Source organism: Opisthorchis viverrini (assembly GCF_000715545.1).
Source record: "Opisthorchis viverrini unplaced genomic scaffold opera_v5_24, whole genome shotgun sequence".
Classification (NCBI taxonomy): domain Eukaryota; kingdom Metazoa; phylum Platyhelminthes; class Trematoda; order Opisthorchiida; family Opisthorchiidae; genus Opisthorchis; species Opisthorchis viverrini.
Genome location: NW_008751680.1, coordinates 2429336 through 2441440, shown reverse-complemented (window position 1 = coordinate 2441440; position 12105 = coordinate 2429336). Strand labels below are relative to the sequence as shown.

The 12105-nt window shown below is 45.6% G+C and overlaps 1 protein-coding gene across 1 annotated transcript in view; it reads right to left on the bottom strand.

The window, feature by feature from the left end:
• The window catches only part of T265_02113 (hypothetical protein), a gene marked incomplete at both ends in the record, with an annotated part of 60219 nt that overhangs the window by 36802 nt on the left and 11312 nt on the right, over window positions 1-12105 (bottom strand). The window contains 3 exons of the mRNA XM_009166272.1: window positions 420-647; window positions 1765-1937; window positions 8428-8593. Coding sequence (XP_009164536.1) covers window positions 420-647; window positions 1765-1937; window positions 8428-8593 — 567 coding nt within the window. The remainder of the gene's footprint in view (window positions 1-419; window positions 648-1764; window positions 1938-8427; window positions 8594-12105) is intronic.

The window sequence follows — 12105 nt, the reverse complement described above, 5'->3', positions numbered from 1 at the left end:
TCTCGCTTGGTTTACGAAGCTAGCAGATGCCTGTCAACTTTGTGCTTCATTCTGAAGATTGCACGGCCAACTAACACTTAAAACCAGTGCCGTCAAAGTTTCTTACACAGCAATTTCCGTCCCCCTTACTGGTGAACCAACTTAGTTCCCCGGACGCCAAACGCATCAGTTTGTAGGCTCGTTTGAGTAAGCCCCCATGGATTTCAGGACAACCGGCCTAGAAGACTCTGTTGTTTATGTAAGAAAAGGAAGCTTGTAGAATAGGCAGTGTCGTTTAGTTCCAAACAAAGTACGCATTTAAAAGGACATCAAAATGAGCAGTGCTTTGACTACTGGGTGTTTCCAGAGCATCTCGACTACGTTTTTGACGATGAAAAGAGCTAAATTTTCTACCAGATTGGGAAAACAAACACACGTACCAAGTTGCGTTTCACATTCCAAAACACAACGAATGTGGCCTGGGATCCAGCCCGTGCAAAACTGTAGATGATCGTGTTGGCTGCGTTGCAGTAAGCCCATTTATAATCGGGTCGCAAATTTGCGAAATAGATGAACGAGTCCACAGTCAGAGCCAGGCGTAGCGAACCACTTCCTTCCCAAGCGCAGGAGGTCAAAGATTTTCCGGGAAGACATAGTGATCTGAGGTGCTGTGCAAATCGAAGCGGTTGAAGATATCGGCGGATATAGCATTGTTTACGTTGATAATATTTCTACTGACTGTGTAATATTCGTATAGATTCATCATCATCATCATCATGATCGACAGCTGACATCGGTGACGGAGAAGGGACTTAGTGCTAGCTTACCACAATCATTCCGAGGTTCCTACACCTCCAGGCATTCACTCAGGCAATCTGGATAGAAACTGACAACAAGAACACCACTGACATCGGTTGGTAGCCATATCTTGTAGTGTCTCCAACCAGGCACAGTGAGGATCACGCGGTCCCCATCCTGGAAGGCGGGTAGCACCGACAGCACCCAAGCCTTTCGTGATCTCCTTTATACTCCTCTGCCAGGTCATAGGTTGGCCACCTCTCTGTTTACGCCACTCTGAGTTGGGCATGGAAAACAGCACTCTCTTCGGCAAACGATGTTTCGGCATACGAAACACATGTCCCAACCATCGCAGCTTCTAGTGCTGGACACATTCTTCAATGAAAATACCCGTTGCACAACCAAAAACGCGCTTTCTAACTGCTTTGTTACGGATTTGCCGACACCAACCCACACGAGCTATGGTTCTGAGATACTTGGTTGCTTGATTTTAAAACGCTGTTAGAACAGTACTGTACTGAACACATCGTGGACCACTCGCGCAGTGGTCGCTCTGATCGGGGTCACTCTGTACAGTGAGCGTATTTCTCGCCTGATTGCTCGAGAATTTTCAAACACGGAGAATATAACTTGCAAGGAAGTTCATTTGCACACTTATTGTCCTTGTGATTTTCCCCAATCGGAAGCATCCGTCAGGAAGAGAGAGTTCCAATCGTAACGGGAAAGAGTTTGAAAGTTCCAAATTGTTTCGTTTCGTTCTTCAAAATGTTGTTCGAATGACTGCCTTATAAAACTATTATCCCAAGTAATATCGGCTCATCCACCTANNGGTACGCAAATTTTACACTTTGTTCCCTAGTGTCGTTTTTTTATTCTACTTTATTCAATCCACTGGTTGAATAGTTTGTTACGCAATAATCCCACGTTGAACAAGAAGGCAGCATTTGGTACCCTAGTCATGAGTATGGAGAACAGCGGCACACTTACCTCACCAAATGCACTGTAAAATTGCACAACATTGATATCTCGCTCAGTAGTCTTTCCCGCACCGACGTTTGACAGTCCAATGTTCTTTTGAACTCCAGCCACGGCAAGTAAGGATCCGTTTTCATTCCATGCGGAGCAGGCGATTTCAATCCCAGTATCCAGTAGAATTGGGTCTAGGGTTAACGTGAAAATGGAGTTCCAACGGTACTGTTGAAATTTTCCGAGGAGTACCGATTTTGAGCAATATCGGCTGTGTAACTTAGGTAGATGAGTACAGTATAGTGTGTCGGAGTCACATATTTTCAGACCGCACCATTTTGAACCAGAGTTCAAGCACAAGTCTGGTACATATTACCCCTAAACAAGGAGCATCTGTAATAAGAGGCACTACATCTACAAAACAGGAGACTATCAAAAATACACTCATTTGCAAATCAACTTGGTTTTCACGAGGGGATCTAGTGAATCTCTCGTTTATGATATTCTACAACTGAATGTGCTGCACATAGGCCGCCTCATGTTTCATTTGGCACTGTAATAACCGCGTACTTGTCGTACAGTGGTTATAGCTGTCACAGTTTCGTTCACCGTTGATTTTGAGAGGTGGGGTAGGTAGCTGCGCATTGGAGGCGGGAGCTGATAAATTGATGCGTCAATACAGGACTGTCAATGGACTGTTAAGTGTGGGGACTGGGGAGGGAGCTCTGCATTGAAGGCAATAGCTTGGATGCATGAGAGCCATTGAGGGCACGACTGGGCCATGTCTCTAACCATTGATGCAGAAAAGAACATGCGACAAGTTACACAGCACCTAGAGTACCCCTACTTTTCGTAACACCATTCAACCCCTCTTGCAATGTCACATTTTGTCCACCCCTAGGTTGCTCCACTCCAAACTACATACAAAGAACCACGTTCTCCTCAGCAGGCAGTAACTCGGTATAGATACATCTTGGCTTACAATGTTGAACGCATTTTCCAAATAAAGTGTTTATCGCTTTATCAGACACCCGATCGTCTCAGTGTGGGTTCTTTCGTTTTCCGACACTTCTGCTCACGGCCGTCTAGAATCCCGTTAGATATTTCAGGGTGTAGTTTACAACTAGGACCGTCGATCTTACAAGTGAGGAGGAAAGCCAAAATCCAAATAGCCAGAACCAGTATAACAGCTGAGGTGATCCAACAATAGAGTGCTCTGTCATTAGGAACAAATTTACAAGGAAAATTTAAGATAGAGTAAAGTGTTATTATCTTGTCAAGAGTGCCTATATCGACCAGTGTTGTGGGTTGTTCTCACTTAAGCCATCAAACAAAGTGTCGAATTGGGGTATACTAGCAAATGCTTCATGTGTACGTCTCATTTGTTAGTCGCAGGTGGACTTGGTGCATCGGTAGGCATGGCGAATCTCAACACCTTGCGTTGTTCCCATTTAGGACAGTAGTTCTTATCGGGGGTTACCCTTGTTGGAAAGTCATAGGTTGGAATAGGACACAGTATTCTGAAAAGACTGCCTTCCCAGTAGTTTTAAACAACTCATATCCGACTTCGAAACCACCGTTTCAATAGACTCAGGGTGTTTTTTGGCCAACCGGTTGTCCGTGTTGGCCTTGCTTTTAGTTTTTGATTCAGCTTGAGCAATGAGGAAGTATCTGACTTTGGGACATTAGTACACTGAGGTGCTTGATCGGTTTGTCCGAATTGGGACGAGATGGCTCAAGTGGTTAGAGCGCGAATTTACTGACCAGAAGGCCCGGGGTTCGAACGCGACCTATGCCTCTCGACTTCCCCTGTCTAGGCTTGGGAAACCTGACAGTATTCCAGTCCTCGTGCTTCCTTCGAGTAGCATGGCAGCTAGGCACCGGAAGGTCGTGACTGCTGAACGATTTTAAACACTAATATGTCCCTTGGGTCCCCATCCAGGGAAATGAGGTAACTGTCACTCTGACTGATGAGATAACCATGAAAAGCACGACAAAGAATGATGGTTGACTCGCCTGGGAGAAAAAACCGTGCAATACATCATGGCTGACTGGGGTTCTTGTTTTTGGTTTTTGACATGATCTGACTTGAGGAGTGATGACTGCATACAGTTTTCATGCCCACTATTATCCACGAGATGCCCAAATGCGAAACTAGACGGGGAGCATGTGAATTTTAGGTTACTTAAGAATGCGCAGACTGGTATGCACAGACAGCTATAAACCGTGTACCCTAGGCACATTGGTTTCAATCACCACAAACGGGAAAGTGGGACATACAACCAAGCCTTGGAGGCGAATGCATGTTCAGTTTGTCCTGAGATTGGGTAGCCACGCATTGAGGGTGATAGGTTTGATGCACGGGCACCACTGGCTGCACGATGGGGCCGTTTCTGCCAATGTCATTAACCACTGGCGATTTGAGTCCCCGGGGTACCCATCCAGGGAGGCGACGGTTGCCCACCCGACTACGTTTACTGGTTAGTGTTTTCATACTTCGTTACCAGGTCATACACTGTCCATTTCTCGGTCGCTTCCAATCAGCACCTGGTTAGGAAAAAAGAGGTCTCTGGGGCAGACGGTCTTCTGGCATGCGTAGTACCTCTCGCAACCAGTGAAGCCTATGAAGCGTGAGTAATTTATATTTCACGGGAGAGTTCCTTCTTTTTAAGACCACCTGACGTACCTCAGCATTACTAATACGATGTTCCCACCAACCTTGATCAGTGCTGCGGAGACACCAATGATCAAACACTGACAACATCTTCCGTATGTCCTCTGTACGTAGGAGCCAGGTCTTGGATCCATAAGGCAGTATGGATCGCACCACCGTGGTGCAAACCCTTTCCCTGACAGACGAGCTCACGTCATGTCGACGTCATAGGTGTCAGAGGTTGGCAAAAGCTGCTCCGGCCTTTCCGATTCAAGAAGTACTCTCATCTCCAGCCAGACCACCGAAACTTGTATAGCTGCCCAGGTAATGGAGAACCCATCATGGTCGCTTATTGAGACGTCCTCTGGCGGATTAGAAATACTAACCACAATGAGACGACATAACTCTCCCAATAGTTTTGCTTCAGAAAGTCTTGATACAACGACAACAGATGACTTGTCTCTCACTTGAAAGTCTCTAAAGTATGTCCATCAGCAAATTCGAACAAGGTGAACCACAAAGCGATGGATAGACCAAAAGGCAGACACACGCAACCAGTACGCATTTTCATTGCTTACTTGAATGACTGGAAAGTACACATGAGTTTTAACTCGGGAGCGACTTTGTGAGACAACTGGTTGAATACCCTGAGACAGTTGGGGTTCCATCGTGTATTTTGGAACTTCGGTTGCTGAAATCTAACAAAAACTTCTCGGTGCTGGGCTCCCACTTTTGTGGTGGACCGGCGAAAGATAAAGTTAGGGCTCGAGTCGGGGAGGTTACGAAGCGCTTGCCAAGCTCTGACATTTGTGGCACCAAAGTAACATCGGATTGACTGTCAAGGGTAGAGTATAAAATGTCCTACTCTATGGATCAAGGACGTAGATCTTACGTGTGAAGTTCTTCAAAGGCCCTCCGTATCAGACCATCTGTGCTTCTGAAGCGTCGTATGGGTCTATTAATTACATCAGAACGGTACTGACGCCAAGTAGCTTTCAGGAAAGGTTACTCTCATCGGCGAACGAAACCGTAGCGCTCCAGTACAGGAAGTTTCATTAAAAAACTGAACTGACTGATTTAAACTGAACTTATTGCTATATCAAGTGTTTACTGTTTACCCTGTTATATTGATTTTGTGGATTCAAAATGGGAGAGAAACGACAAGACAACGGCCACTTCTAGGATAGAAGCTACAACTGAGGGGGTATCATCCTGTTCGACTGTCATAGCTTACTTAGAAGTGTTGTATCTATTAGTATGGCATTCTTTCATGAAACCGTCGGGCTGTTGATCACTGTTCGGATCAGGCTTGGAAAATTCACCATCAAAGATGGCCGCCTTATGTAGCACTGACCGCATCCGAGTACCGTGCAGCTCTAGTTCGTCTGTTCCAGGAGGAACTTTCAGGTTAATCATGGTTTTATGAGTCTTTATTGCTATCCTATCAACCAAGGTTGACACAAGCCTGTGACTCGGACGGACCGAACGACCTAGGAGCACCGGAAATTGCGGTATCCGCTGTTTATTCATAACAATGTCCTCAAATTTCTTCACAGATCTAGCTCAGTGACACACTGTTGATGGATCTTACTAGATCATCAAAGAGATGTTTCCGTTAACTAGCCTCTTCAAGGGGCAGACGAAAACACAGCCACTCTGAAGAAGTACACGTCGAAACCAATCTGATGATTATCGCTTATCCAGATACTCTGGGTTTATTGTGGCAAAACCCGCTCACTTGCTATATCTTCCTTTATAATATATCCATCGGTTCAGAGGACTGAAGGTTTACATTGTAGTACCTCACTGGTCAGGACAGAACGGGTTTAGTCAACACTATACAGGTTGACCAAGGCACGTCTTCTGAAGACGGATGCTGTAAAACGTCTTTGTATCACAGCCGACGTCACTAGATCATCTGTCACGCATGACATTTCAGCGGTCAAAAACAAGTGTGCTTTTCCCGTACCTTGAATAATTAGGCACATTAACTTCTAGCGTGCCTTGCTGGATGACTTCCTCGAAATCCTCTTGAAACCTGAGCAGGAGTTTCGGAGAGAACAGCGGCTATTATCGATTTCCATCCTGGTAGTGAAGAACCCAATCTATGCTAAAAAGTCGAGAAGCACTGTACAGGTATTTCATCCTTGATGGGATTCATCAGCAGTGCGCATTCCCACAAAACTCTCCAAACGGTTTCGAACCCCCGACCCCCAGCTAGTAGTCTAAAAACCTAACATTTCGATCACGAGCAGCTGATCAGCAGTGTGATTAACTCGTACTATATATAGCGCCACTCATACTTCGCTGACGGAGTCCACATCACGTGATCACTTGTTGACTGAGCCCTCAATTGACGAATGCTCAGATGGTAGTTTCAGTCGTCTTCTGAAACTACTCTTGCTCCGAGCTACTTATTGGTTCGACTTTTTATTGTTTTTGGCTTTTCGTTTCGCGTTGCTACTTTATGGCTTGTTCCCGTCAAACTTTTCATCAACTAGTGTTTGAAATGGAAAAAGAGGACTTTCTGTACTAGACGGTCATTTGTCAGCCCGGTAAGCATTGTCGCCTGATCAAGCAAATTGGACTCATTATCAAGTACTCGCCTACGAACCGTCTCATCATGTAAATGCTGGAGACAGAGGTGGTCAGATATCCAAAGTCGTTCGGTTCCTTTAATCTAAAGAAGCCAGGTTTCACAGGCAGAGTTGGACGGCTGTGGGAACATCGGATTAGTTATGCTGAGGTACGCCAGATGGTCTTGGAAAGAAGAAACTCTCCCGCGATGGGTGAATCACTCACGCTTCATAGGCTGCGCTGGTTGGGACATGTACTCCGCATGCCAGAAGACTGTCTGCTCCACAGAGCTCCTTTTTCTTAGCTCTGAACTGCGTGAAAGTGACCGACGGGTGGACAGTGTATGACCTGGCAACGAAGTATGAAAACACTAACCAGTAAACTTAGTTGGGTGGGCAGCTGCCGCCTCCCTGGATGGGTATCCCATTACTCAGAACACCACTGGTTAATGAAATGATCCAGTTGTGTAGTCATTGGTGCGTCAAAGCTATCGCCTTTAATGCGTAGCTACTCAATTTTGGAACAAATTGAGTATGCCTTCGCCTTCAAGGCTTGGCTGTATGTCCCACACTCCCGTTTTCCGTTGATGGAAACTGTAGCAGCTGTGACCAATGTGCCTATGGTACACGGTTTATAGCTAACAACTTGGCTGATTGATTTCTAATGAAAAAGATCATGCAGGTCAGTAAATATTGCTTGCACCTTGGTGGTGCTTGCAGTGATCTCATTTGTCACAGAGAAGTCCCGGCTTATAATGCTGCTGAAATAAGTGAGTGAGCCAGTCAACAAAGTGATCTTCCTCATTCTGAAGTTTAAAGGGGTACATTGGGGTGCGAAGTCTTAAAGTAAAACCTTGCACTCTGAAGGTGCAGGTTGTCGCAGAAACACGGTGTCATTTCAGACGTTCTACCCAGGTTGATTTGTACAAATGCGTGGGCGTCAAATAAAATAACATCTGCGTGATCTAAGTCTACCATATGTGAATTTGACATTCAGATTCGCGGTTTTTCGGAGAGTATACTCCAATGATGACGATGGAAAAAATGAGCAAAATACAGACAGGAATGTTTCTCGGTGAACCCTCACCAGTTTCACAAAATGTTTTGGGGAAATGAAGTTTCCTGAGGAGAGTTACACCTGATCGATAGATTCCAAAACACGAGGATACTGAACTTGATACCGTACAAAATAGTCAAAATGGCTTGGAACACGAAACTATCATCGGAATGTTGAAAGGCAGGTTAGCCGTGGAATTTTAGGAATGAGTGCAGAATGGAAGTGGTCCGGATGAACAGAACCTCATGTGTCCCAGTGACCGTGTCTGTCTGTACAGAAAAGCTTAACCACTGACGACTTGCTACATTTCACTTGGAGTTTAGGATATGACAGGTATCATGTGGGATCATTCTGCACGTGTTGGTGAATTATACGATATCTCCAGATACGAGACTCACCGGTATCGCCATGATGGCGCATCAGCTGACATCGTCCAATATCGTAGCAGACCGCCAACGTGGGACAGTTCGGTTCCACCAACCCTTTTCCACCATTATACCAGTGAAGGCCAACAAGACGCACTGCACCGTGAATGTTGTTCAGGCAGTAGATTGACACCTTGGACTGAGCAGGGGCATTGGGAAGACAGGTAGTTTTTGCTCGAAAAAAGATTTTGTATCAATCACTATTCCGGGTTAGGCAGTTGTTTGCTTACCCTTTGGGAAAATCTCTCGCCTAGGGAACGCACTGTAGTGAACTGTTTTACAAAGGGACTTTTAGTAGTATGACTCTCCAGTCTTCAGATAATCGAGCTAAAAACAATTTTATATCCACGTGGTAATACTCATGACAAAACGGAATAATCGTATTAGTGGTCGAAAACTTCACGAATGGTTGTGACTTCAGTTCGCTTGCTTGCGCAGTAATATGGATCAAAACAAGTCAACACAGTCACGTGAATGAACTTGTCTCATGAAATCTGTTCAAAGTGCATCACGATCATAGGTTGAAGGTTAGCCCTAATCGACGAAGTCAGGATTGCGGTTCTTCGGGAGACAATACAGAACAATGGAACGATTGTGGGAGCTTACTTTGAGGTCACTCGCGTATTTCACAGCAAGGTAATTTAATGAAGTCAGGTGTTCACAAAAAGATGGTTCAGGCACGGACATGCCTGTCTCCCATCAACAGTTCGCTCAGTCCAAACGAAAAGTTAAGCAATCTTCCAACACCTGTCATCTTTCGAATACTGTTAAAAAGTTACTCATCCTATGGTCGGTGGTATAACTTTATATTAGGTTAAACTTTCTTGTCCATTTGATTTGCTTTCCTGATTTCATTGTGTGCCCAACCTCCAAGTCAGCAATTCTTGAAAGTAGAAAACACTCTTGAGAGTTCCAGTTAGTTGTTTCTTATAAAAAAAGGGTGTTAAACATTGAAGATGATCAAGGCGACGGTTTGTGATGACCAAGAAGTATACACTTTCCACAGAACTCTCTCCTGAAATCAGAACTCCACCACCTCCATTTTCATGCACACCTCGTGCGTAACTGACCTTTTCTGAAGGGTTATCGTCACTTGTTGGGTCGAACAGCAACAGCCATGTGCGTTTTTGTTGTTCCCGACACAGACCCAGATTTACAGGTAAAAATAAAGAAATTAACTGAAATCGCTATCAACTACAGAGGAGGACTATCTATAGAGTGAAATCCATCTCCCCAAAAATGTAATGAGTCTAAAATGTGACCATCCCCAATGAAAATGGGTTAGCTGCTTAATGCTTTGATCATTCTCTCCTCTAACATGTTCGCCAAAACAAACTGCACACAAAACCAGTTGTGTGTGCGATATTCTTTGTCAAGCCTTTCTGTTTCCCACACTCGGTCCTTACTTGGGGGGGGGCGATCACTCGGATGGCTCCCTGTCAGGACGTGCCCAGACAGGAAAAAAGCACATGCGCAGAGAGTGACGCCTCCCCAAGGTCATCATCGTTACGACACGTCCAGAAAGTAGGTGAGTTGGCGGCTCCCACCAAACACGGCTTAGCAACATACGACCAGCGTAGTGGGGCTGAAAGTGTTCGCGACCGGAACACCGCCATTGGCTGTACGGAACGAACAAGTGAACGACCATATTTGGTCATTTAGTCATCCTGTATATTAAGCAGACGCTCTGTATGTTTTGTCCTGACAATACAGCTGTGTCCCGAGTTCTCTGTCTTCTCCCTATCGCGTAGTCTGGCAGGCTCAGTGCAGGTGTAACCAATAGACGGCCACCCACGATACAACACTCCCCCAACTTCGAATTACGACCTTGAAACCTATTCGCCTAGTATACTTACAATGTTACATCATGAGTACTGTAAACAGTATGAATGTTAGTCATTCTTTGAAATCCTGAGTGAGTCATAGTCATGTGGAAACTGGGGGGTCTTCGAGTGGCAACCTCTCTGATGGGTGGTGTGAATTATTCCTTACATAGAGCGAATTATTTTAGTTGGGACAACACGGAAGCAGACAAACGTTTGCCCAAGAATCCAGAGGTCGTCAGACTGTAAAAAAGCCACTCACAGTTTGTCTTGAAAGTTCGGTGGTTTTGAGGTGTACTCCTTGCGATTCCACCTACTCACACTGGGAAACGATCCCGTCCTTCTTCGTAAGAGGTGTCCCACTTAAACTGCGGATGTTTGCATCCGAACATTTCTTTGCTGAGGCTCTTTCTGTTGACTTCTTCTCAGGGGTCCGAAGTAAGTCATTTGTTCCCAGTTTTTGGGCACACCCTGTATTTTTCTCAGGTTCTAATTATCACTCGATCATTACCGAAAGTGTGAGTAAAATTGCCCTGGATCTGTTTGCTGGAAGACCCGAGAACCAATCGAAAAGTTGTCAGCAGTATCGGTGTTGGATTTCATGAACACACATATATCATTTTGATTTGACCCCGTCGTGATGCAAACAATATTAAATAATCTAAATAATTCTGCCGCGCGGTTCGACATGCGCTTCACACCTGCAAAGTGTAAAGTGCTACTGCAAGACTGGGTGGGCTCGAACCCTAGCCTCATGTTTAAGGATGAACCGATTGAGGTAGTAGACCAATTTGTTTACCTGGGCAGCTGTATCAGTCCCAGTGATCTCACGAAAGATGATATTTCCATCCGGATTGGGAAGGCCAGAACAGCTTTTGCGAACTTACGTCACCTGTGGCGTGGGCGTGACATCAGCTTCTCTGTCAAGGGTCGAGTTCACAATGCTGCGGTGCACTCCATATTACTGTATGGATCAAAAACCTGGCCGCTACGCGCTGAGGACGTCAAAAGACTTTCAGTGTTTGACCATTGATATCTTCGGAGCATTGCCCGAATCTGGTGGGAACACCTGATCAGCAATGCTAAAGTACGTCGAATGTTATTCGGGAGAAATCACTCACCGTCGATAGATGAACTGATCACACTGCATAGGTTGCGCTGGCTTGGCTACGTACTGCGTGTGACACTCGACCGACTTCCTCGAAGGTCTCTTTTCGCACAACCACGCGAAGGATGGAAGAGAGCCAGAGGCGATCAAACAGTGACTTGGCAGCAAAGTGTGAAAGCCATTACCAGCAAATTCATCTGCGCTGGTCATCGCCGTCTTTCTGGATGTGGACCCCGAGACGGGCCATACCAATGGTTAGAGACATTGTCAGACATGGCCCAGTCGCGCCCTCAATGGCACTCATGCATCCAAGCTATTGCCTTCCATGCATAGCTCCCTTCCCAATCCCTCCAAATGACAGCCCACTGACAGTGCTGGATTTATGCACCAGTTTATTATCTCCCGCCTCCAATGCGCAGCTATCTACCCCACTCCCCGACTCATCGGTGAACGAAACTGCGGCGGCTACAACCATTGTACGACGAGTACGCGGCTGTTACGGTTGACGATGATTTTGATCCTGATTTCATTATGAAATTCTTGATCTTGTATTCCATAGCTTTCCGACACAATGGGTAGACTCCGAAAGTTACGGTTCTCAATGGATCGCCCCAAATTTGGTGTAAGTTCCGTGATAGGTGTTTCACGAATTAAAAGGTACAGAAGGGCGTGTACGACTAAAGGTTACCAAGGGGCATAGCTTAAACTGAAAACTGCTCG